Source organism: Cupressus sempervirens, chromosome 2, assembly GCF_028749045.1.
Source record: "Cupressus sempervirens isolate cs-2001-9-10 chromosome 2, ASM2874904v1, whole genome shotgun sequence".
Taxonomy (NCBI): Eukaryota; Viridiplantae; Streptophyta; class Pinopsida; order Cupressales; family Cupressaceae; genus Cupressus; species Cupressus sempervirens.
In genome coordinates this window covers 393,925,522-393,953,422 of record NC_143119.1, presented here as the reverse complement: position 1 = coordinate 393,953,422, position 27,901 = coordinate 393,925,522, and the positions used below count along the sequence as shown (strand labels likewise).

General features: G+C 33.3%; 1 protein-coding gene across 1 annotated transcript; it reads left to right on the top strand.

The window, feature by feature from the left end:
• The first annotated feature begins 119 nt into the window (after positions 1 to 119).
• On the top strand, positions 120 to 4,376 carry LOC149572793 (protein DETOXIFICATION 16-like). Its single transcript, XM_089813868.1, has 9 exons — positions 120 to 533; positions 999 to 1,543; positions 1,744 to 1,830; positions 1,920 to 1,976; positions 2,084 to 2,322; positions 2,433 to 2,551; positions 3,099 to 3,185; positions 3,443 to 3,507; positions 3,709 to 4,376. Exons 1-8 carry the CDS (start codon positions 231 to 233, stop codon positions 3,503 to 3,505), a joined length of 1,500 nt encoding a protein of 499 aa, XP_089669994.1. The 5' UTR covers positions 120 to 230; the 3' UTR covers positions 3,506 to 3,507; positions 3,709 to 4,376.
• The last annotated feature ends 23,525 nt before the right edge of the window (positions 4,377 to 27,901 follow it).

The window sequence follows — 27,901 nt, the reverse complement described above, 5'->3', positions numbered from 1 at the left end:
AATAGTGTTGTACTAGTCAACCAAATTGCGTCATTCAAACCGCCAACCTTGACCAGATGCGTATCTTATTTCTCCTTAGAGCTCAGATATTTTTAAAGGCGCCCTGGTACAAAGAACCTGTGTGCAACTGGAAAATCAGTTTATTTATTCCGTCTTCTACAGACATGCGATTCAGTAGTGTTATGGTATAAACATATAATTCATCTTATAATTCTTCCGTTCGATCAGCGATGGACAGAATTGATTCAATTGACGGCCATGACCATGAGAATGATGATCTGGAGCCACTTGTAGCCAAGGACAAAGCAGTTGTATTTAGGGCTGGGCAGGATGAATGGAAGTGCAGTGGAGATCTAGTATGGGAAGAAGTAAAGAAACAATGCTGGATAGCAGGGCCGATGGTATCTGTGAATTTATTACAATTTAGCTCGCGGATGATATCTGTTATGCTGGTCGGGCATTTAGGGGAGCTCGCACTCTCTAGTGCATCCATTGCTACTTCCTTTGCAAACGTCTCTGGCTTCACTCTGCTGGTAGAGTAACAAAACCTTAAAACCTCAATTTGCTCTTAATTTCTTTATAAGTTGAATATTATTCTTAGATTCTTTTCCCTGATGAATACCCAAAAGGAGGAAAGGTTAGAAATGTTGAAAAATGAAAATATGAGAATCTGGAATGTTTTACTTAAATACTTGGTTCCGCCGAGTCTTAACATACTTGGTACTGTCGAACTTGACCTAGTGACTTACTCTTGTAAAGGCTAGAATCAAACTGATCTCTTTTATAGATTAGTCATCCCCTGCAACCAATATTGATAAAAAATTATAATCATGCAATTCAATAGATATATCAGTGTTTGACAATAATTAGTGGTTCATAAAGCCCAATACTTGCTTGAAGGTTTTTGCATCGGGTTGCACAGTTCAGAAAATTAAAGATTTATGTTTTTGTAGAAGGTTTCATTTAAGACCACCAGTTTTTCTCTTAACTTTTGACAGATGGGAATGGCAAGTGCTTTAGAAACACTATGCGGACAGGCCTATGGGGCAAAGCAATACCATTTGCTTGGGATTCATCTACAGAGAGCAATTTTTGTTCTTTTCTGTGTAAGCATACCGGTGGCTGTGGTGTGGGCATATATGGACAGTATTCTAATTGCATGTGGGCAGGACCCATTAATATCTTTTGAAGCAGGGGAATACGCCAGATGGATGATTCCCAGTCTTTTTGCTTATTCAGCTCTTCTGCCCCTTACAAGATATCTCCAGACACAAAGCATTGTTTTTCCCATGATGCTCTGCTCTGCAATCACTTTGTGTTTCCATGTTCCCATCTGCTGGGCTCTGGTATATAAAACTGGACTAGGTAATAAAGGGGCTGCCTTGGCAAACAGCATTTCCAACTGGGTCAATTTGGCATTTGTTTTACTATACATTAAAACTTCACCTGCATGCAAGAGGACATGGACTTCCTTTACATGGGAGGCTTTGCATAATATTAAAGATTTTCTCATGCTGGCAATTCCATCTTCACTGATGATCTGGTATGCTTCTTTGATCTCAAAGCCACAGAATTTATTCCAAGTTATCTGGGTGCTACTGCCATCTAACCCTTTAAAATATTCAAATTCCATAGCACGCGAGGAACAATTTAGCAAATAGAACTCATCCTTTTTGTTCATCATACAAGTTGTTAATGCCATAATGCTTTTTCAAACTTATTTTGTTTCCATGGCTGTCACAGCTTGGAGTATTGGTCCTTTGAAGCGCTTATTCTCTTGTCAGGTCTGTTGCCCAATCCAAAACTTGAGACATCAGTTCTCTCAATCTGGTATGTGTGCTTTATATGATAGTTCTAATTATGAATGAATCTTGATAAGTGTATTGTTGTTATCTCAGCTAGTTTTTGATATTTCGCAGCCTTAACAGTATTGCTCTGGCGTATATGATTCCCTCTGGTTTTGCTGCTGCTGCAAGGTCAGTACATTTTACAGCTAACTAGTAAACCTAGCAGTCATTTAACTCTTTCATGCTTTTTAAAGATGTATTAGGAGCTAGACACTTTCATGATGTTTGCATGGCAGTACACGGGTTTCAAATGAATTGGGAGCTGCACGATCACAAGCTGCCCGCTTGGCAGTGTATGTAGTGTTCTTTATGACAATCATGGAGGCAGTCATGGTAGGATGCCTTTTCTTCTCTATACGAAATGTTTGGGGCTATGCATATAGCAACGAAAAGGAAGTCATTGATTATGTTGCAAGCATGATCCCTCTGCTGGCAGCAGGCTCAATTTTGGATGCAATCCAAAGCACTCTTTCAGGTTCACAATTATTGTCATATTTGGAGCTAGAAACATATTCTACTTGAAGTCGGGATGGCACAAACACACACTTTCTGTTAAGTAGTGATTTTTTGAAAATAACATTTCAGGCATTGCTAGAGGATGTGGGTGGCAAAAACTGGGAGCATATGTTAATCTTGGGGCATACTACATAGTTGCCATTCCTATAGCTATCATTTTGGCCTTTGTGCTGCATGTTGGTGGCAAGGTAAGTTGCAATTTCCTCTTTGATTTGATTTTCAAAGCTCTGAAATTTATGTTTTCAATGCTTGAGTTACAGATGTAAACTTTGATTAAAAATAATCTGAAATTTAGGTTTTTCACTGAGTTACAGATGTAAACTTTGATTAAAAATAATCTGAAATTTAGGTTTTTCACTGAGTTACAGATGTAAACTTTGATTAAAAAAAATAATAAATTCTTTTAACTGTAACAGTAAGTGTTTTGACAGATAAAATGATACAAATCCATACATTCTGAAAGTAAGACCGTTATTGAATGCTACCTCTGGCGTTCTATTGGATAGGTCATTCTCGGTAGCACTGGCAATAGACTTTATTTTCTCTGTTAAAGCATATAAAACCATGACATACTAAAAAAAGCCATGACGCAGTTGCCTAAGTAATAAAATATGAAAGGGACTTGTTCAAATGTTTTCCCTTAGCAAGAACAGAGGCAAAATGCTAGTGTTTAAAAGAATCCCACGTTTTAGCATTTTAATTTGTTGCTTATAGAAAATTTTATCGATATTTCAGGGGCTCTGGCTTGGAATTGTCTGTGGCCTCTTTGTCCAAGCAATTTTACTATTCCTGATAACTTTATGTACGGACTGGGAACAACAAGTGAGTAACTCTAATGACTCTATCCATTCTAAACAATGGACTTATAATTCAAGCAATTGTTGGTATATATTTATACGAAAGAGTACATGAATTTATCCAATTTTGGAGCAATGATGATGTGTAGGACTGAGATACTAAATCTACCGTCTGTATCTTTACAATTTTTTAATTTGGCCACGAGAATGAATGAATGCTTTGAATAGAAGGACACCTATTTTTTCGTTTACTCACACGAATGTTGGTTATCTTGTTGCCAGGGAAGAAATGCAAGAGAGAGAGTAAATACATCAGTATTACATGAAACTACCGATAATGTGTAAAGGTGCGTTGTTTTTATTCCACATTTAAAGAAGACTGTTTATTGGGAGATTTTTTTCACACTAAGAACACAAAATTCTGCGAGATAAAAGACATGGGAGTAAAACATTAAAGCCAAAAATGCTCTTAGTTTCTAGCAAAATCAGTGGTTGCATTGTTATAGAATGCCCTTAGTTTTTTCTAATGAACCTTTGTTATCAAACAGGACGACAAAAACTACGGACCTTGACAGTGACAAGCTTTGCAGCCCCTTTTCAAAGTTTACCTGGATTTTTGGTTGCCTTGAGCTCTAAAATGTAACATGAATGCCGCCATATCAAATTTTTTAACATAAAAAAGTGGCATCGGTTTTGCTGAGTGGTCTCAGGTGATGGTACAGGCAAGCACCTTGTTGGAATTTTGATGTAATTCTTCTTTAAGGTGTTGTTATGGACCAATAGCCTCCTTAAAATCTAGAAACTTCCTAAAATCTAGAAACTTCCTCCATAACTTCTTCCTGAAACTAAGCCATGGCGCAGTAAACTTCTGACACCTTTGTCAATGGAGTCCACAATTAAAGAGTATATCTGACTCTTTTGACTCGACTACCTTAGATGGGGCCTCTTCTCTTGCCCAATGTTCTGCCACTTCAAGACCTGTGTTAGTCTATGTTGATTAACTGGGGTTTCAGATGTCAGTTCTGTTTAGTGGAATATGAATTTTAAAGCAACTGGAGTGAGGCATTGTGTTGTGTATAATTTCTTCACTTCTCCCACAAGAGCTCGAGAAAATCTATCTTGCCACTTATGGACCATAATTATTTGAAAATGTCACTTATCCTATGAACAAATGACAATTGGATTTCACAATGAATTGAAAAATGTTTTATAACTATGTTCCAGTTGTTCTGAGAGTGGAATGAAATCAACAAGGAACTTCCAAAAAGGGTGCTAATATGACTGTAGAATATTGTTTTAGGGAAGCGTCTAAACAACAGACTACATTCCATTTTTGTAGATTTAATAATTAATTTCAAAATTATTTCACAATGCTTTTTATTTTTTTTATTTAATAAAAAATGACAATAACAGCAATTGGGTCGCTAGTTAGCCACGGGCACATTTGAAAAAGTAATTGAATTATGGGTGAGTTTTTTTAAATTTATGTTTTAATTAAATATTAAAAATACAATTTAAAAAACATATTATTGATGAAATTTATATATTGATGTAAAAAAATAATTTTATTTTCTTAAAGACAATAGTTGACTTTTATTTTAAAATATGTTTGTATCAAATAGTTAAATCACTGCCTTATTATAGAAATTTCATGATTCTTTCATATGTTTTCTTCTTATAAATCAAGTTGTAAAAAGTTTATAAATCTATTTATTTTAATTTTTCAAAAGAAAAACATTCTTCATATTTCTTGAAAGGTTTTCTAAAAATGTTTCTTCAATATTTAATATTATAAAAAAGTGGAAATGTATTCAAGATTAATTAAATCATTTTTAAGTAGCACAATAAAGATATTTGAGAGCTTAATATGCCATCAATGTAGGCATAAACATTAGGATAGGTTTCAATACATTAGTCCTTTTAAGGTGAACATTCACTATTTTAGCAACCACAGATAAGTCCTCTTTAGGAACGCCTTAATATGAATATATGAGCTCTACTATTTGAAGTGGAGGGTTTCTTGACCATCATGCCTTTTGAGTTTTTCTTTTACTTTTAATTTTAAACTCGAGGGTTTCCAGACCATCATGCCTTTGAGTTCTTTTTTAAAGTTTGTATTACTTATGGTACTGGAAATACCAATTTTGCTTTGTAGCAATTATTTGTATAAGGGATATGCTTAGAAATGTGTGTTGATTTGGACAATTAAAATAATTGTTCATATCAATTTTTTAATAATTTACATGAAAAGCGTGATATTTAAAAAATATATTAATACAATCAATTTTTTTTTAAAAAAATCATTAAATTTTTTTAATTTCACATTACTTAATTTTTATATACATATAATCTTTATATACTTTAACATTAGCACTTAAAAAACATGATAATCTTATATTTGGTGTTTTCTTTTAATCTAATGTTACGAAACAATATCTTTGGCATTTTTTTAAACTTCTAACCTTACAACATCTAGAATGTTCTAGAAGGGAGGGAGGGAGAGAGAGAGAGAGAGAGAGAGAGAGAGAGAGAGAGAGACTAGGGGTGGGGGGTTAAAGTTTCCTAATTTAGATCTTTTAGCTTTGGTTAATTAAAATAAAGATATTAGGGAAATGAGATCCTTTTGATTAATAATAAAAATAAGTTTTGAAAGGGGTCCAAAATTCTTTACATAATGGTCACATAAGATATTCCATGGAAGCCCTCAACAAGAAAATGATCAAGATCAAGAAGGGTTTTATTAACAAACTCCCACAATGTGAAACTCCTCATTAGGATTATCAAACAAGCTAGGAAATGACATATCTTGAATTCCATATTTCTTTCATTTGTTAAGGAGGGGAAAGTACTTGCTAGGCATAAGAGTAGTCAAGCATTGAACAAGTGTAAGGTTTTCTCCTTTCACTATTGATTGATTGATTGCATTTTTATGAGGAAAAGGAGTAAATAGGATGGAAGAGGTTGGGAGGGAGACGTTCTTACATACAACAAACATACTTATATCCCAATTCCAAAATTGGATCTAAGAAATAGACAAATCCATCGACCTAGAGAGAGTTTTAGCCAAATATGTCTATCAAGAGTGACCTAGGCAAAATGTGTGCCTAGACTTTCCCTTTCTTGTGGGAGTCACCCCTTGCTTTCTTGAAATTGGATGAAGAAACTAAAGATTTGAAGTAGATGATTATGCCTTCCTGAATCTAGATCTAAAGCTCTACCACCTATCACTTGGACATAGAAAATTGAAAAATATTAGTAGAAAGGGGGTTGCCTTAGTCAAACCCATGTTTATGAATTGATCTTGAATGTGAAATGAAATTGTATGAAGTAAGAGTGTTTTGTCAGTACTAGAGGCTTCTCATGATGTTGTACCTTCACAAGTGTTGAATTTCTCATGAAGATTCTTGAATATTGTCTTGATGTAGTCTCAACCTTAGATCTAGAATAGGAAGAATGTGAATCTTCACACATGCTAAGATCTAGACATTACTCCAAGTCATCCACGATTGATGTGGAATTGACCTTGATTGTTCCTTGAATCTTTGATTTTCTTGAAAGATTAATAGCTATGAATTGGGTTGCAATCTAATGTATGGATCTTATAATGAGGGAGATAGGTTTGCATTTGTACCTCTTAGCCATTTTAGTACTCAAAAGTCAAAGGAAAATGAAATCCTACTCAAGATTAAAACATTAACTCTAATTTTAATTTGGGCCAAAATTTGCTTGTAAGAGCCACCTCCCAATGCAAGATGCAAAAAATATCACTCAAGAACATCTTGGGTCACCCTTTACAAGGATAAAATAGGCTCATATTTTAGTTGGGGGCCAATTTTTATGAAGATTCCAAAAATGTGTGTCAAATTGATGTGTTATTCAAGCATAACAAACACGACAACCTTGGACACTAAAACATGAACTAACTAAGGGGGAAGGGAGTGAGAGAGAGGGGGGCGGGGTGGGGGGTGACATAATGACTTCCAAGAAACCTTGTCAAACATTGAATCAACCTATAAGTGTGTGAGCTTCTCCATGTGAGGTTCAATTTGTGGAGAAGGTCAACTTCCTTCCAATTAGGGTGCATCTATTCTAATATAAGGTAATAACTTAACAAAAACAGGAGAAGGATTGTAAAAAAATAAAGTGGTTGATGGACCATATTGAAACATAGTTCTCATTGCTCGCAATTACAAATAAGTGTTTTTCTTCTTTCTTATTTTTTATGAAAATTCATGGGAAATCACAACTAGTTTCTCATTTCCCAAACCTTCTATTATATTTTTAGACTTGGGCCAATAGTGGTAATAGAGCATTGGAATAAATCTACACGTGAGATTGGAATATTTAGGAATAGAAAATTGATTAAGATGAAATCAATTTACCTTTTATAAAGAATAACAACGTATTTTATTTGCTAAATGTTGGCAAGAAAATTACACTAGTCATTTAAATTGTGAAAATTGTGTTTTTATTTTGGATTCGCAAAACAATCTATTGTTTCAGTGGTTGTGGAAACATTATCTGGATTTTGTTTTTGGATAGAATGGCATAGAAAATTAGAAAATACACCTTTCTTGGATGATTTATGGTCTAAAATATGTGATGGAAATACTCATCGTGTAGAACCAAGTGATGCTAAGGAAAAATAAATTTGGTTATATAAAAATTCAAAAGTTTTGGCTTTGATAAGAGCTTATGCTAATGGAGAAGTATATCAACATATGCAATGATTCAAATTTTCTTGGGACTTGTCATAAATTAAAATTTTATTTGATTCTAATTCAAAATTAGACTTTATTCAGCTACAGTTAAAACTATTTAATCTTGAGTTGAAAAATGGTGAGGTTATGAGTCCATCTTATGAAATTAGAACCATAAAACAAGATGATGATGTCATTGGTGGGAAAGTTGATATATAACTCATAACTTTTATTAAATCACTTCTTCCAACACATTCCACATAAATAGAGTCTCTTTAGGCAAGCAATCAATTGAAAACCAATACTTTTTATCTATTGGTTGAAAACTTAGTATAGCATTAGAAAGCATTTGGAAGGAAAATATATAATACAAGTGAAAATGTGTGTCTTGCTCATCAAGAGAAATCTCTAAATAAGATCATACAAGAGGTGGTTATAGTGATAGAGGGAAAGGTAGAGGTCAGTGGAAGAAAAATGACAATCAAAATGATAGGCTATTTTTTATATTGTAAAAGATGTGGTAGAAAAGGTAGTCATGAATAATAAAACCAAAGTTTATAATGATGATAAACCTTTAGATGATACAATTTTAGGAGAAGCTCATTTTTTTGATGGCAATGGTGATTAATATGTACTTTTTGTTTTAGAATTTGCATCTAATTCTTCATGGTATGATTCTTGGGTTTTAGATATTGGAGCCACACAACATATGATATTCTACTATGATTACTTTGAAGATTTTCATGAAAGTTCTTGTGGTCAATTTACTTAGTAGATAAATCAAATCTCAAGCCTATTGGGAAAATAACTATTCAATTTAAGTTTCCTAAAATCCCAAACTTTGTGCTTTATGATGTTATATTTATTCCTCAATTGTAATGTAATTTTTATCACTAGTATTGATTTGACAAAAAAAGGTACTTTTCCTTGTTAAAAGATGGTTAAGTTGTTATAAGAAAACAATCTAATAATCAAATTGGATTGACTAGATGCGAGGATGGGAGATTATTAAATTAAATGACACTTTTTCTCTTTGTAAAAAAATGCATATCTTACTGAAGAAGGTAGTTTATCTCCTACTCTTTTATGAAATACAAGATTTGGACATATTGGTGATGATTAAAAATCATATCATGAAAAATAATGGTGTTGATGGCTTCCTTGCCTAAGTCAATTGACAAATGTGAAACATATATTCTTTCCAAGCAACATATAATTAATTTCCCTCATTCCACTTGGAGAGCACAAATAAAATTGGAACGAGTTCATTTTTATTTCTGTGGGCCTTTACCAATAAATTTTGTGTGAGGATCTCATTATTTTATGTTGTTCATTGATGATTATAGTCACATGAATTGGATTTACTTCTTGCATAAAAAAGGAGAAGCTTTTGAAACATTTACAAGATTTCATGTTGTGATTGAAAATCGAGCTCAATCTCAAATTGTCCTCTTCGAATAGAAAATGGTGGAAAATTTACTTCTCTAGTTTTTGAGGATCATCAATGTCAAAATGATTTTTAACATCATCTAATTGTTCGAGGCACACCTCAACTAAATGGGGTTGTTGAGTGAATGAATAGAACCATCACAAATATGGTTTGAGCAATGCTACATTTTAAAGGAATCAAATTACATTGTTGAAGCAACAAGAACTAGAATTTATTTTCATAAGAGATCTCCATTAGTGCATTACACAAATCTATTCCATTTGAAGTTTGGTTTGGATATCCTCCTTCTCTTCGACATCTTTACATTTTTGGTTCCACATGTTATGATTTAATTCCTAAGGACAAAATAAGTAAGTTGTATCATCACAAATTTAAGTGTACTTTCCTTATCTACTGTGATTCTTCCAAAGCCTATAGGTTATATGATGAAGTCAACAAAACATTCTTAAATACATACGATGTTGTATTTTGTGATACATCAAATATTGCTGAAAATAACGAATGTAAATTTAAAGAGCTTGACAAACTTACAATGTGTTCTCCTTGGATAGAAATTTTTTGTGAGGTTTTACACTTAAGGGGTAAGAAAACTCATGAGGACTTGTACTAAGGAATTCACATGTAGAATTTACATCCCAAGTTGTTCTAACTCATGTTGCTTCATCTATAAATGAGCAAGAAGAAACCTCCTCTATGATAAGCCTAAATTTTCACAACCATTGGCCACTGTTGAAGCATCTAGTCATGAAATAGTCACATCTGTTGGCTAAACAAAGTCATCTAAGTGGGAAAAATAAGTCCAACAAAGTTTGAAAGTTTTAAGACCTAATGAAATAGGTAAAAAAAGAAACAAGAAGCTCTTACAAAGAAAGACTACAAGATCAAACCAATTTTGTAGATAACTAGGGGTCCTCTGATGAAATCAATCTCATAATTGACACTGAACCAACCTCCTATAATCAGGCAAAAAATATTGCAGCATGGAACCAAGTTATGCAAAATGAATATGATGCTCTTTTGAAAAATGAAACATGCAAGTTGATTTGTCCTCCACTTGGTTGTAAACCTATTGGTTGTAAGTGGATTTTCATAAATAAATATAAAGTGGACGGTACACTTGAAAAATAGAAAAGCGTGATTTTTGCAAAACGTTATGCTAAAAAAGAGGGCATAGATTATGACAAAATTTTTGCACCTATAACAAAAAGGACCACCATTCATGCTTTGATGACCCTTGTAGCCCAAAATGGGCGGATAATTTACCAAATGGCTGCCAAAATTGCATTCCTAAATGGTGGTCTCAAAGAAATGATATGCATGACTCAACTGTTGGGGTATGTAGTCAATGGAAAAGATCACCAGGTATGCAAGATTTTCTATATGGTTTGAAACAATCTCCATGAGCTTGGCATGAAAAACTAAAAGAGAATCTCTTGTAGTTGATTTTCAAGCATTTTGAATTTGATGATGCACCATTTTTTGTTAGAAAGATTGATACCATTATTACTTGTCTTGTTTTTTATGTGGTTGACTTATTTATCACTGATACTAATGATCATAATATTCAAAATATGAGAGAAAAACTAAAGAAAGGTTTTGACATGACTTATTTGGGCCATCTTCATTACTATTTGGGTATTGAGGTGATTTGAAAAAATCACTCTACTTGCATCAACTTTTTCTTTTCTTGGGCACTGAGGAAAGAAATCATCTCTCTTTTTCAGTTTCTCTATAGTTGCATCATAAACCCTTGTGCCACTTTTTTTTGTAGTGGGCTCTCTTTGTGGCCCACAGATCTGTGCATCTTCCATGCACTCAGGCTCAACTTCTACTTCTGTTGGTTCTAGTAGACAACATAAATTTTCTATTGATGGTTATTTTGTGCATAGAAACACATCTGGAGCATAACCATCACTGGAGGGTACTAGATGGAACAATGATGTGAATTGACATGTTGACATTCAATGTGCCAATTTTTTGTTTTTTAACAACCTTGCCTTCAATGTTGTAGCAAGTCCATATTTTCATAATTTTGTAACTCATTATATGGTGGTGGATAATAGCAACAAGCCACCTACTCCTGTAAACTTGAGTGGGAGGTTACTTTACTTGTTTCAAACTTAAATACTTTTACATTTTTACAATTTACTTTTTTTTTAATATCATTTTTTATTTTGTGCTTGTAGATTTCTAAAAGATGTTATTTCTAGGGCTAAAGATGTGGTTGAAGAAAAAACAATTACAATGGAAATAATATAGTTGCACCATACTTTCAAATGGATGGACAAATGGAAGAAATCGTACCATCATCAATTTTTGGGTTTCTTGCAAGGATTGAGTAATCTTTCTTAAATCTTTGGATGCCTCGGAGAAGGAAAAGACAACATAGACTTTTGCTTTAATGCTAGAGAATATTGTGATAGATGTTGGGGCAGAAAATGTGGTGCAAATCATAAAAGAGAATGCAATGACATATGTGGCAATGGGTTGGATCTTACAAGAAAGCATAATACACTCTCTTGCAATGATTTTTTTAACGTTGCAAAGTGTTTTTCATATGAATCCTTTGAGTAAAATTTTTGTGAGTTTGCCATGGCTAGAGTCAAGTTATTCAAAAAAGCCTAATGGGCAAAGTGTTGCACACATTGTCTTTGACAACTACTTTTTTGATCTAGCTACAAAAAATGTGGAGGTAGCTTGAAAAATTCAAAAATTGAACATTTGTTTTGTTTGTATCCATTAATCAAGTCTTTCATTATTAGTTTATAACCCTACTCTTTTATTACTAATAATTTTTTGCATTTCATTTTAGGTGGTGAAGCCTTTGGTTAAAATTCTTTACTTGGTAGATTGGGAACAAACCCTAGTGAGGTCTCTTTATGAGGTCACGAATAGGGCCAAAGAGCTATAAGAAATCAATATAGGGGGAAAACCTAAAAATTGAGCCCATAAGGAAAATTATTGATAGGAGGTGGAGCAATCAACTCCACCAACTCATTCATCCAACAAGGTATTTCCTCAACCCTTGTTACTACGAATGATGATACCTAACATTGCGATGAGTCACCTCATTGTGGTCAAGATGGAAGTGTATCAAAATGCAATGAGAAAGCTATACTCCTCACTCATGGCAAAGAGAAACAGACACACTCAAACCCAAGGATAATATTTAGAATTTGGTGTCTTTCACACGCATGATAAGTAGATAAATTCTAATCTAAAAAAAAAGTGTCCTCACCTTGCTTTCTAACTCATTAATATTTATCTTGCAAATGTTTGGTGGAAATATTTGGGTGGAAATATACCAAATCTACAAAAAAAATCTATTTGCATCTCATGACAGCCATGTAGCTTATCTATTTGTGAGCATAATTGGAGTTTATTTGAATCTATTCACACAAAGAAGATGAACAAGTTGGCACATAAATGCCTAAATGACGTTGTCTTTGTGTAATATAACCTTAAGTTGCACGTAAGAAAGGTAGAGCCATCACTAGTTGAGCCACTTGATCTAGATGACATAGATCATTTTGGTGATTGGACAAGATAGGAGTAGCCTCCATCGCTAATAGAGGATGACATATATGATTTGGAGAGGCATGCTATAGAGGATGAGGTGTTTGCATCAGTACTGGATGATATTCAAGAGGGTGGTGAGAGTGAGGATAGTTATAGTGAGGATTTAGATGATGAGGATTCATAATGCCCTAGTGATGTCCTTTATGAGGTCGCAAATAGGGCCAAAGAGCTGTAAGAAATCAACATAGGGGGAAAACCTAAAAATTGAGCCCATAAGGAAAATTATTGATAGGAGTTGGAGCAATCAACTCCACCAACTCATTCATGCAGCAGGGTATTTCCTCAACCCTTGTTACTACAAATGATGATACCTGACATTGCAGTGAGCGATCTCATTGTGGTCAAGATGGAAGTGTATTAAAATGCAATGAACAAGATATTCTCCTCACTCGTGGAAAAGAGAAGTAGATACACTCAAACCCAGGGTTAATATTTAAAATTTGGTGTCTTTCACATGCATGATAAGTAGATAAATTCTAATCTAAAAAAATGTGTCCTCACCTTGCTTTCTAACTCATTAATATTTATCTTGCAGATGTTTGGTGGAAATATTTGGGTGGAAATGTACCAAATCTACAAAAAAAATCTATTTGCATCTCATGTCAGCCATGTAGCTCATCCATTTGTGAGCATAATTGGAGTTTATTTGAATCTATTCACACAAAGAAGAGGAACAAGTTGGCACATAAATGCCTAAATGACCTTGTCTTTGTGTAATATAACCTTAAGTTGCACATAAGAAAGGTAGAGCCATCACTAGTTGAGCCACTTGATCTAGATGACATAGATCATTTTGGTGATTGGACAAGATAGGAGTAGCCTCCATCACTAATAGAGGATGACATATATGATTTGGAGATGCATGCTATAGAGGATGAGGTGTTTGCATCAGTATTGGATGATATTCAAGAGGGTGGTGAGAGTGAGGATAGTTATAGTGAGGATTTAGATGATGAGGATTCATTGCCAATGCCCTAGTGATGTCCTTTATGAGGTCACAAATAGGGCCAAAGAGCTGTAAGAAATCAACATAGGGGGGAAAACCTAAAAATTGAGCCCATAAGGAAAATTATTGATAGGAGTTGGAGCAATCAACTCCACCAACTCATTCATGCAGCAGGGTATTTCCTCAACCCTTGTTACTACAAATGATGATACCTGACATTGCAGTGAGCGATCTCATTGTGGTCAAGATGGAAGTGTATCAAAATGCAACGAGCAAGCTATTCTCCTTACTCATGGCAAAGAGAAGTAGATACACTCAAACCCAGGGTTAATATTTAGAATTTGGTGTCTTTCACATGCATGATAAGTAGATAAATTCTAATCTAAAAAAAGGTGTCCTCGCCTTTCTTTCTAACTCTTTAATATTTATCTTGCAGATGTTTGGTGGAAATATTGGGGTGGAAATGTCCCAAATCTACAAAAAAGCATCTTATGTCAGCCATGTAGCTCATCCATTTGTGAGTGTAATTGGAGTTTATTTGAATCTATTCACACAAAGAAGAGGAACACATTGGCACATAAATTCCTAAATGACCTTTTCTTTGTGTAATATAACCTTAAGTTGCATGTAAGAAAGGTAGAGCCATCACTAGTTAAGCCACTTGATTTGGATGACATAGATCATTTTGGTGATTGGACAAGATAGGAGCAGCCTCCATCACTAATAAAGTATGACATATATAATTTAGAGAGGTAGGCTATAGAGGATGAGGCATTTGCATCGGCATTGGATGATATTCAAGAGGGTGGTGAGAGTGAGGATAGTTATAGTGAGGATTCAGATGATGAGGATTCATTGCCAGTGCCAACACCTACACTAGCATTAACACCATCTACATCACATAGGACTACTAGGGGTAGAGGCATTAGACCCCTTCCTTCTCCCATATTTTTTACTAGAACTACTAGGAGGGGAAAGATGAAGATGTAGACTAGTTTCTATTATACTTGAGATTTGTATTTGCTTATCTTTTTACAAAAAAAAAATTGGTATTTGTAGTTTGGTTTAGAGTTCACAGTCTTTGACTAAATAAACATTCCACATGAGGATGCAATTTTTTTACTTATTGTACTTATATATAAACAAACCAAACCAGCTGATATATATATATACACTCATTTATCAACTCATTAGATACATCTACTTATTGAAATTTGCAAAAGAATTGCATTTTTAATTAAATTTAAGTCATTGTTAAATTTCCCAACATTATCCTGGATTTATCTCTGATATTTGCTGAGAATACATATTTTGCCTCATAGATAAGTAGAAAAAATGAGATTTTAAACTACTAATGTGTTATTGCATCATAGCTCAAGAGACAACCATTAATGTCACCATAACAGATTCATATCTTTGCAATCATGATTGCATTGTGTATTGTTCCTATAAGTCATAGGGACACCAAAAAATATTCTCCCTACCTGCCTATATCCTTCCTAACCTTCCTACCTCATGTAGGTTGCAAGAAAAATCATGAGAAAGACACCAAAAAGTCTCACAGTGAGAGATACCTATCTCCTGGATCCATGACTTGCCTCAACTTTATTCCTCTGTTTGGAAGACAATAAGTATATCACCCCAATGCAAGCATATTATTTTTTCAAAGAGACCCAAACAAAACTCTAGAAGGTCTCATCTGATGGTTTCCTTCTAAACTTTCAGAGAGACCAAAGAAAACATTCACTTGATTGTAGACTCTTTTGTTGATGGAAAAAAAAAAACTAATGCCTCTTCTATAAAACACACCGATGTGTAATACATATTTTCCTTGTGAAGAAAACATGTATGGTGGAGTCATTCATTAGGTTGGCATCTAGACACAAAATCTATGTAAGAGAATATTGGTGACTAATAGTGATGGAAAAAAACATAATGTGAAGTGTTGAACTTGAAAGTTAATATTAATGCTATTGTTACAACTTCTTTGAGTCATCATATGTCCCTATTGTAGTTTCAATAAGTGGACCAAAGAGAGAATATTGTAGAGATATTGACCTTCCAAGGCCCTTTGAAATTCTATATTGATTTTATAAGTGCGCACCTGCACCATACTAAAAGTAAACTCCACAATGATTTGACACACACATTAGTAAAAAATGCATATCCTCATACATCTGAACCTACCATATGAATTTTGATATAAAAAATACCATACTTAGATTGAATATCATGGTTACATTAGATCACAATTAATTTACCATCAAATATCATAGGTGTTGGATTATGTCAACCCCTAGATGCCAACTCCATGTTGTATCTAAGATAATAATGTAAAATTATCTATTGTAATAGCATACATACATTGTAATCGATTGAAGGATTTGAGCAATACAAATCCACAAAGCATGAAGAATACTTGCATGTAAAAACCTGTCATAGAGAAGAAAAAGACAAGAAGAGGCAAGGGTTTGCTCTGAAAATATGCAAATTGTATTCTTAGAAATGAAAAAAATAAAGAGATAATTACAAAAGATCTATTCTTATAGAAGGAGATCAAAACCCAAAAAAGGGTAACCTAAAAGGAAAAAGCCATTTTATAATTACTAACTAATTATTAAGTGTGAATGCAAAATTGCATAAAGGTGAAATCTTTAGAAGGGAGAAAAGGTAATTTAATAAATGAAATGAAATTAACCTTTTTATTTAACACCCCACTTTAAGATGAGCAACAATGTAACTACAAACAATGCAAGGAAACTACAATGCTGAAAGAAAACTTGGGTCTTGGCAGCAAGGCCTAATGAGGTACCCAATCACAACCAAATCTCTATGAAATAGAGAAATAGAGAAAACCTAGTGGGAAAAACTCTACTCCAAAAAGATATAGAAAAATGATGTACAAATGAAACATCTCAAGATAATCTCTCAAGACCATAAGTACAATGAAAGCCTCCATGATAGAAGCTTGAGACTCCATAGCCTCCCCAGAATGACATAACTCTTATGTTGATGAACATACCAATGTGGCTCCAATCTAAAGGAAACAAAGGGAGTGGAAAAGGATAATAAAACTCATGTATGTAAGGTGTAGCTAGAAGTCCTAGCTAATGCTCAAAGGAGAAAGAATCAGAATCCTAAAATGGAATTTCCAATGGAGGTGGGATAATAGGTGTGTTGAATCTATCATCTGAGAGGAGATGTGTGTCCTCTAATATATCCTCAACAACTGCAGTAGGTGGCTCTATGACTGGAGCTGCAATAGTAGGTAATGTTGAAGAGTAATCATGTGCAAAAGATGGAATCTAAATAGGGATTGGAGGTGTAGAAGTCACAATATTGGTCTCAGGAACAACACATAAGTTCAAGCAACCTGACTTCACCTCAGTAGACTCTCGTGAAAAAAGAGAGTGAATCTCTGATAGTGGAGATGTTGGACCAAAATGTAAGAAGGAATAAAGGCAGGAAGCATGATCAATAGTCCCTATAGCAATAATATTTCTTGTCTCACCATCTTTGATGTGCATTTGAATCTTGTGCAAACTCAACTGTCTTCCCCATCCCACTATGTGTAATCTGATAAATAGAGAGAAGGTTAGAGGACAAATATGGAACACAAAGAACATCATGAAATTAACCATCATCAATTTCAATAGAACCTTTCTCACATACAATCATAACAGTGTTGTTCTCCATCAAAATGTGTGGAGTAGAAGAAACCTCAAAAGAAGAAAACAAATCTTGAGAAGATGCCATATGGTGTGAAGCACCTGAATCTAGTAACCATCTAGAAGAATGAAGAATAGTAGTTTCACATAGTGCATGACCCTTTCCTATATCTTTATCATCTGACTAAAATGATGATGATGATGGAGATCTGCGAGGAGTAGAAGGAATATCAATGTTGCTCTCTGAAGGAGAGTTGTCAAATCTAAAACTTGTTTGGCATATCCATCTAACTTCTTCTCATAGCAATGTGACTCATCATGATTAGGCTTATTACAATAAGCACACTTCGGTCTTTTTGGCTTTGGTTTACCCCCTTTAGGAGGAGGTGGCCGTGATGAACTGTGAGTGCTAGAATCAATCTGAGACTATAGAATGAGATTTATGTGTCTTCTCCTTCGTCCTTGAAGATGATCGAGCTACCAATGCATAAGTATGTGAGTCTATGAGAGAATCCAACTAAGAGATCTTAGCTTGGTCTCGATTCAAATGATCACAAAAAAACTCAAAGGATGGCATGGTAAATCTATTACCCAAAGCATCTTTGGTGGAATAGAAGGTAGAAGTAGAAATCTGAAAGTTTCCATGAAGCTTAGAAAGAATTAGGTAGATGCACTCAGTATCAATGTTGGTCTTCCCACAACCTTGCAATAAAGATATTTGTTGTTTGAACTTCATCAAGAAGTCCTCAGTGGAAGGAAAAGAATTTGGTACAAGAGAGGTAAGCTCTGCCTCAATCTGAAGTGCCCTGAACTCATTCATTGTACCAAACAAGCCTTCAAGCTTGGTCCACATAGCTAGAGGGGTATTGCACCCATCAAGATGAAATTGTAAACTATCGAAGACCTATAAAACAATTAATCTTATTGCCTCATCCATCTTGTTCCTATGTTGCTTGACCTCAAACAACCTTTGTAAAAATGGCTGCATGACATCTAAACAAGACCACAACTCTTTTGACTAGAGAATCTATGTTATCAAGGTCTTGAATGTATGATAGTTATGAGGGGTTAGAAGTTCTAGACAAGAAGAGGTCTCAGTCATTGTTTTGGAAGGTGTTGGATTATTTTTTGCAGAAAAAAAAAAAGACCAAATTCTTAAAGTATTATGTCCTCTCAATATTACTCTAAAATGATACCAGATATGGAAGTAGACAAAAAATTATGCACTCAAAAAAAATAGTACCTAAAAATATGTCCATATGAGCTTGAACGAAGCCTTTGAAGTTGCAAAAATTAAGATTTTCTATTTTTTAGAAAAATTTAGGAAAACATATTATAAACAACTTTTAACAAAGTGTAGACCACAAAATCCCACCCCCAAAAAAAAATCATTGCTCAAAAAAAGGAGTCCATGTGAGTGAGATATCATTGTTTGAAAATCACCTCTATAATAATTATTTTTGAATTACCTTTGTTGAACTTCCAAAGATCAAAGAGAATGCTCAAAAAATGTTAGATCTGCTATGTCAAACCCTTGTTCTCCTTTTTCTCCAAATACCAAACAAGCTACAATAGATATGGCTCTGATACCATGAAATATTTGAGCAATACAAATCCATAAAGCTTGAAGAATACCTGCATGTGAAAACATGTCATAGAGAAGAAAAAGACAAGAAGAGGAAATGGTTTGCTCTAAAAATATTCAAATTGTAGTCTTAGAAATGAAAAAGATAAGAGATAATTACAAAAAGATCTATCCTTATAGAAGGAGATCAAAACCTGAAAAAGGGTAACCTAAAAGGAAAAATCTATTTAATAATTACTAATTAATTATTAAATATGAATGCAAAAGTGCATAAAGGAAAAATCTTAAGAAGGGAGAAAAGGTAATTTAATAAATGAAACATAATTAACCTTTTTCTCTAACATTAATCTATCTTAAACTTATAATGAATTGATGAATTAGACATATACTACAAATAACTTGAGCCATTAATTCTTAATGTTAGCATCATAAACATGGTTAAAGAGATTAATCGTTGGTTCTAGAAGAAGCAATTAATGTGCCAAATTTAGATTCTTGGTTGGAAGAAATGAAGGATGAAATTAAGCCCTTGGAGAAGAATGGAACCTAGGATCTTGTACCCTTTCCTAAAGGTAGAAAGCATGTAGGTTATAAGTGGGTATTTAAGAAGAAGTACCATTCAGATGGTAGGATTGACAAGTACAAGGCAAGATTGGTTGCGAAGGGGTATTCTTAGAAAGAAGGGATCCATTATGGAGAAAAAATTTCTCCTATAGCCAAGCTAACATCCATCAAATTTCTATTGTCACTTGCAACGACAGGTGACTTGAAATTGAGTAGATGAAAGTGATGACAATATTTCTTCATGTTGATCTTGAAGAAGAGATATGCATGTCCCAACTGGAGTACTTTGCAAAAAAAGGTAAAGAGCATCTTGTTTGTAAGCTTAAGAAGTCTCTTTCTTGTTTGAAACAGTCACCCAAGATGTGGTATCAAAATTTTGATACATATGTTTTTTTCTTTGGGTTTTACGAGATTTAAATTCAATCACTTAGTATACTATAAAGCTAAAGGTGATCAGATACTTATTGTTCTATATGTAATGCCCCACTAGGCAACCCAAGAGAAATTAACCTATAATATATCACTAATTTTCCCCAAAAAATATTTTTGAAAGATTAAAACAACCAAGAGATAAAAAAAGAAGAAGTAATAACTCACATACATACTTAAGAAGTCCAATAGTCATTACATCTCTCAAGGGTTCCATAATGTTGAATCACACACATAAGTTTTAATAAGATTAATTCTACTAAATAAACAAAGTCTATGTCATAGAATAACCACATATACAAAATCACATGAAAGAATATACAAGTACATGAGATGCCACATGGAATACCCATGACACATACTCATCCTCTACACATGTCACAGGGTATGAAATGCTAAAATATTATACATCATGATAAGATACAACCTCCCATAAGATCTCAACTAACCAAAGTACAAAATACCAAAATATGACCATAGAACATAATTACTGGATGAGAAGAATAGAACCACTACACAAGGTACACAAGGTACATCCAACATCAACATCTAGTTGTTGGATCTAAATGGTATAAGAATCACTACCACCCAACCTTGCAGAACCTAAACTGCCCACTCCCACTGCGTTGAGGAGATAATCATAAGTCTCAAATGGATAAAAATTCAAAAGTCATAACAAGAATCTAGGTAAATGAATCCTTATAGCATTCTATCTTAAAGGTACCAAGTACATAAAATGGACACTAATTTGAGAGAAAAACAATGACATGTAGGAAACCTAATATGCATATGGACAAGTGTCATCACATGAGTCAAATCTAAGGTTATCTTGGTAGTCTCTCTAGAATTTGTGCCCCTAATGAAACTGCCACCAGTATCCTTTCTTACAGACAAGGATACTAACAAGGCTAGGTCACAACTAGGCATCCTATCTACTCCCATCCTAGTGTGCACTAACACTCAAGGCATGGGTGAAGTAACACACTAACTCTTTTCAGTTCATTTTAAAACTCATTAATGAAATTTCTATAATTTATTAAGACAAATTACAATGGGTTATCCTAGCAACCTCTCTAGGGCTTTGATCCCCATTGCAAGCCATTTCCCAACATACACATAGATAACCTACCATAAGATGATAAAAGTACAACTCATCAAATCATAGTAAACACATTAGTCCTATACAAACAACCAAAAATGGTAAACATGTCATAGATCAAAACCTCAAAGGTTACACTGGAAAATCACAACACATAATCTTACCTAGAAATATCGGTTATCAACATAGAAACACATATAGAATCACACTTGACATAAGTCATGGACAAACATACACACAACTCCCCACCTTTGGTAAACATTCCTAATTTGGCCGACTACAAGCTTTCCCAAACCCATTGCTAGATACAACATTACATCATGAAAGACATTAAAGAAAGTGTAGTTTATAGCCATGTAGTCTAAATATAAATTCCATAAAGTTCGATAAGGTAAAAGTTGGAGTATTTGTTTAAAAAAGTTTCTTATTTGAAAAAAATTCTAAGTTTAGTTTGATCCTAAAATAAGTATCATTTTCATAGTTTAAGAGTCCATGTTTTTCTAATAACCTATGTTTCCATTTAAAATGTGATAATATTATTGTAATTTAATACAATTATTTATTTTTAAAGAAATGTTTAAACTCTCAAATATTATATAAATTTATACTTAATAATATTTAAAAATCTAAAAGTCATAATACTAAATAATAATCAATTTTAAATAAATTTAATTTAGTTTATGATAACTGAATTTAATTACATTTAATTAAATTGAAATAAGACTATATTTATATTTAATAAAAAAAACATTCAAAAAAAATAAAAAATCCCTTTAATGGATTGTTAGAATATATGGTCCACTAATATAACTGGGTTGGGAGGGGGGGAGGTGGGGGGGTGGTGTGTGCGGGGGGCTGAATCAGTTATCCAACTATTATCACAATTATCAACCTTAAACAAACTTAATCATATGAGTAATATAAACTAAAACCACAACAACATACCATACACAATAAAATCATATATGTTAACTAGGGAAACCCTTGAGTAGAGGGAAAACCCCAGTGGGGATGGTACCCACAAGATGATATACTAATATAAATGTTTCTTATTAGAGGATGGACCTTGTTAGGAGTCTATGAATACATTTAGTAGATATGAGTCCCTGTTAGGAGACTTTGAATCCCTATTAGGAGATTCCAAACCTATTAGGAGTTGTGGAAGACAGTTGGACCAACTGCCCAAACAACTTCAAGGGAAAGACCAATGAACCCACTATCCAAATGATCTCTATATTATTCCTTGTAGAAAAATAGAATTATATTGTACTATTCCTTCCTCTTTCTTTTTCTTGTCAACCTAAATTCTTCTCCTTCTGATCTTGTAACTAGATCATAAATCTTGCATCCAATAATCCCTTGGATTACTTTCATGCATTTAGTAAGCAATCTACTCCTTTTTGCACTTCGCACTTTGCACTTCATACAATGATCAAAATGCATTACAAATAATAAAAACATCTTCCTTTTATACCATATCTTCAAAATAATTCCTTGAGTCAGCCTTGAGGCTTTCTCAATTAATTATAATAAGATAAATAATTAATTACAATTGTAGTAACATTGTTGACTCACAGTCTATACAAAACTTCACACGTACGATACTAAGGCTCACACACTCACTAAAATCACCACCTAAATGTCTTCCATCACTACCTAACTACGCATCATTTTACTGCATCTCAGATGTAATCTAGAAAACAAACATCAGGAATTGCTTTCCCAATACTCTGTCTCTAAACTGCTCTCTATAATTAGGTACAACTTTCGTACATCTTCGAATCAAACTCTACACACTTAACCATGTCATGAGTACACTATACTAAATATTTCTATAACTTCGCATCACCAGACAATCAAACCATTGTCTGCACCACTACGATCTATGTCTATTACTCAACCAGTCTTTACAGAAACCATGCTAAGTTGACATTAATGACAAACACAGTCATGAATGAAACAAGTAAATACTCTCCAATGCTTAGGATACTCCCCCAATGTAGCTTCATCATCATTCATGCTAACAATATCATTGTCTTAAAAGGTAGCATTGCAGCCTTGGACAATTGCAACAACCACAACTGCCTTAGATAGACTGCACTGCCTTTGGCAGCTATGTGTGACTATTGGCCAACAATGTGGGGGATGGAGTTGGTGGTTCACCCTCCAATTTTTTTTATATATAAATAAAAATAATGCCCCAATAAAACCTAGTTTGCATTACTGGTAGAAACGAATTACCACCATGGTAATAAAGTATTACTATGATGTGTATAAGTATATATTTTTTAATAAACTTTTCAATCATAGATCAAATGGAGGAGTGATATTTAACCAATTAAATTTATAAAATAATGATTCTTTCCTATTTTATAAACCCTACCCATGAATTACTTTTCTAAATTCAAGTTGTTCTAGTGAGTGTTTTAATTTTCAATATGTTTTCCATAAGTAATATTGATATAACAAACACAAAGAATACAAAAGTTTTTGAGAGATTTCCTACAATGGTTCTACCAAAACCCTACCTCAATCTGATGCTATAAATCTAGTAATCACTCAGTGCTTGCAAAATTCATGTCTTCCAAAACCTTCAAAAAATTCTCGTCTTTCAATTCCAAGGTTGCTTCTCCAAACCTATGTGGATAAATGAGCTTGAATATCTCAATAAAGACTCTAACCCTACCTAGGGTTTTCCAAGTTTACTAACATGCAAAGGCCTTTCTTTAAATAATCTTATATTATTTTAATTTACTTAATTCATTTGTGCATGGTTAATGTGTTTAATTAGTACAATGTTCATTTAAATTAGTTCCCACTTTGTTTCTAATTAGCAAGATGTTTTTAGAAAATTTTTTTATTATATTAACTAATAATAATAGTTAAATCTCATTATTTAAATGCAACTTCTAAATTTATTATTATTGAATTAAATAAACATAATTATGTCAAATTTAACCTTAACAATAATAATAATAATTTTCTCTAAAACTAGGGAATGCCCCTTTTATATATGTACTTTGTAAAGGACTAAGGTCCTGGGAAAGACTAGAGGTTTTCTTCTCCATTCTTTCCTACTAGTGCCCATTTGAACATAGACATTTGTCATTTTATCTTTACTAATATAGTATATAAGGCTTCAGTCATTTACTGATCAAAATAATAATAATTTCTTTAATTCCAATATTAGACTTTTAAATAAACTCTTATAAACTTAACACTTTTATTTAATTGAGTTGTAATTAATTAATTATAATAAAATAATTTTTCTCTCTGAAAACCTCATTTAAATTAATCATTTAATAATTTCCTTGGCTGATTTGATTTCACTTTAAACCCACAAATGACAACACATACTTATTAGAATGATAGAATAATTGGGGAGGTCAGGGGGTGTGAATAAATTATCATCAGGTCTTGATGTACCAAATCAAATTTTAACAACTTCAAACAACTTATTGAAACTCATAAAACCACTCGCCCAATATAGAAACTCATCAACAACTTAACTTATTAATTCATCACTTAGTTCTTTGTTCAGTATATGTTGATTAACAAAAATAAACAACAATAAATATTATGTATTACAGATAATTAACACTAGGACTTAACATGGAAAACCAATTCTGGAAAATCCACCAAGTAACATGCTACCACTTTTCACTCTTTTGAAGTGAGCTCAGTTAAGAGACAACATTGTTAAAGGTTTCAAAACACATTGTTAGGTGTGACCCTATTAAAGGATTTAATCATCCTATTAGGAGTGGCCTTGATAGATGTCTTTAGATCATTCCATTAGAATCTCATCTTGATTAAAAGATTTACAAATGACTATTAGGTCAACCTTTATTAAAGGATTTTGACTGCAACAATGATTAGAAAGTAACAACTAGGTTTGATCTATTAAAATACAACTCACTTTGTGAATTCAGATCTCCATTTGGCTCATTTGATAGTTTATTGATTGGACCATTATGTTATCAAACTCTGATCTTCTTGGCAATACTTAAAGCAATCACACTTCACCAATCTTCTCACTCTTCCTCTACTACTCCATTCTTCAATGTCCTTAACAAAATTGCCAATCAACAAAAAACTAATGTTAAAAAACATCCCTTGTGCCTCCTTAAATATGTAGCTTTAATCTTTTGTTTCTTAAACATCACAATAGATCTTAGGTTTTGATCAAATCCATTAAATCTATCCATCATTTAGTCCTTCTACTCCTTTCTTGATGCTTCTAGAAACTTATCTTTAATTCTTTTCCTTTGGTTTCATAACAAACTCAATTCATATGTTGAATACATCAGCTTATCAATCCTTATTATTCACACATTTTGACTAATCCAAAAATTCAACTATGTCAGCCTCAAGCTCGATTCTTTCACAAAATTTTATTTTGTTGACACTTAGTCATCACTATTTTCTTATGCTTGGTCAATAATGTGTAGCTCAATCTCAACTATTATGTCTTTCTCATCTTTCATTGGCTTGCTCGATCTTCATTACATTCAGCCAATACTACAATTTTTTCTTCATTCTTCTCAGCCAAAGAGGGATGTTGTTAGTAAATGTCTTACCAGATCTAAGCTTTGACATCAATGACAACATAACAATTGTTCTAATTGTAGTTTCCAACAATCTCCCTCTTTGGCATTGATGTGAACACCTCTAGTTACCATTCAAATGCAAAAGAATTTCTCATGATTTATCATTAGCAACTCCCTCTTTGATTTGAAAAAAATCTTCATTAATATCCTTAGTTTCATTATTATTCTCATCTTAGAACTCTCTTACACTTCTCCCTCTATGATATAGATTGTTAATTCATCACTTCTAACACCAATTGTAATATCAATTGTACTGACTCGCACTTTGACATCTCCTTTTGTAATTTAGCTTCTCCCTCTTTCACTGATAGTAAGTTAGCACACATCATGCATATTCTCCCTCTTAATATTGAATAGTAATTACATACATATTCTCCCTCTTAGACAACAATGCCAAAGATTTATTTCGTATGCATCACCCTTTTGTCACTTTTCTATTGATCTTGCAATATCACTTCCTCTATTATCTTGACCTTGACTCTTTGCAGTCTCACATTCTCGTGAGTTTTTCCATATTTTCACATCTTTAGGAAGATCCTAAAGTGTTACCTCCTACATCAATGTGTAAGATATTCTTATCATAACTATTAATGCAATGTTGCATCTGTTAGAATTTGTATAAAACTAATATAACTAGAACTTAATGAAAGACTTAGATTAATAAAGAGGAAATAAAAGTGTCAGAATAACAACACAAGAACAATCTTTGATGTAAATTCTCAAAGGCATAATAGAATTGATATTTTCTAATATGTAATACATAAGAGCTAGCCTATTTATATAGGCAAGATCTAGGAGGATACTTGGAAAATATTGAGACAAGTGTCTCAACTTGGAGGAAGTACATTCCTAGTGAAATCAACCACCTATCATCCACCTACAATCTAGAAGGGTGGTGTCCAAATTGGAATTAACCACATGTGATATCTTAGGAGTAGTTGGAGTCAAAAGGATGACTCACAATATCCTCCTAATAATAATATCCAAGAATATATAATTCCTCCTAATTTATGAGCTCACCTAAGTAAAACTAATATAAGAGCTAAATGGAAAATAACCATTTACTCTAACAACCCCTCTTAAGTGTTACTTAAGCAGTACTATAATACAATATATAGCTAATGGGTCCTGGAATTAAAGCCATGTTAGATACACATGTACAACTAAAAAGTATCCTTTCATAACTAGAGAAAAATGAGAAAACCTAATGAGACAAAATTCCTCTCCAAAAGAAAGTAGAAATGAATCTAAAAAGTTATAGAAGAAGACACTTGTCACACTCCAAGCAAGGCATGTAAGTGTATGAACTTGCTCTTAGTGAAGGGTTTGGTGAAGATGTCTATAGTCTGATTAGATTTTTGGTAGTACTAAAGGTCAAGGACCTTCTCATGAATCAACTCTCGAATATAGTGCATGTGAATCTTAATGTGCTTGGTCCTTTGATGATGGACTAGATTGCGAGAAATCTAAATAGAACTTTGATTGTCATAGAAGATGACCATTGGCTTTAAGAAAGAAATGTCAAACTTAGTAAGGATGTGTTGAATCCAAATAGCCTCAATGGCTACATTAATTATTCCTCAATACTCATCTTCAATGGATGAAAGAGTAATAGCAAACTATTTCTCACTTGACCAAGAAACTGGACCGAAACCAAGAGAGAACCAATACCCATAGTAGACTTATGATCTTGAGAATTACCTATATAATCTACATCTATATAGTCCACCAAGTCAATATTCACATCCGCTTCATAATGAATCCCATAATTATGAGTACCCTGGATGTAATGAAGAATCCTCTTAGCTTCTTTCTAATGGAGCTCATGTGGTTTCTACATAAACCAAGAGACCATGCCCACAACGTATGAAATATCAAGGTTTGTGTGAGTCAAGTATATGAGGCTACCAACCAATTGACAATACAAGGTTGCATCAACCAAGGGCAAAGAATAAGAAGCCTCAAGTTTGACACCTAAATGAAATGGAGTTGGTATAGAATTGTAGTGGGCCATGTGAAATTTGGAGAGCATATCAAGAGCATACTTAGGTTAGCCAATAAATACAGCAGAAGGTAACTAAGAGATTTCAATCCCTAAGAAGTAATGAAGA

Coding starts and splice junctions, on each gene's coding strand:
- LOC149572793 (XM_089813868.1), top strand. CDS start 231: ATGGACAGAATTGATTCAATTGACGGCCATGACCATGAGAATGATGAT. Junction 534..998: donor TCTCTGGCTTCACTCTGCTG/GTAGAGTAACAA, acceptor AACTTTTGACAG/ATGGGAATGGCAAGTGCTTT. Junction 2,552..3,098: donor TGCTGCATGTTGGTGGCAAG/GTAAGTTGCAAT, acceptor TCGATATTTCAG/GGGCTCTGGCTTGGAATTGT.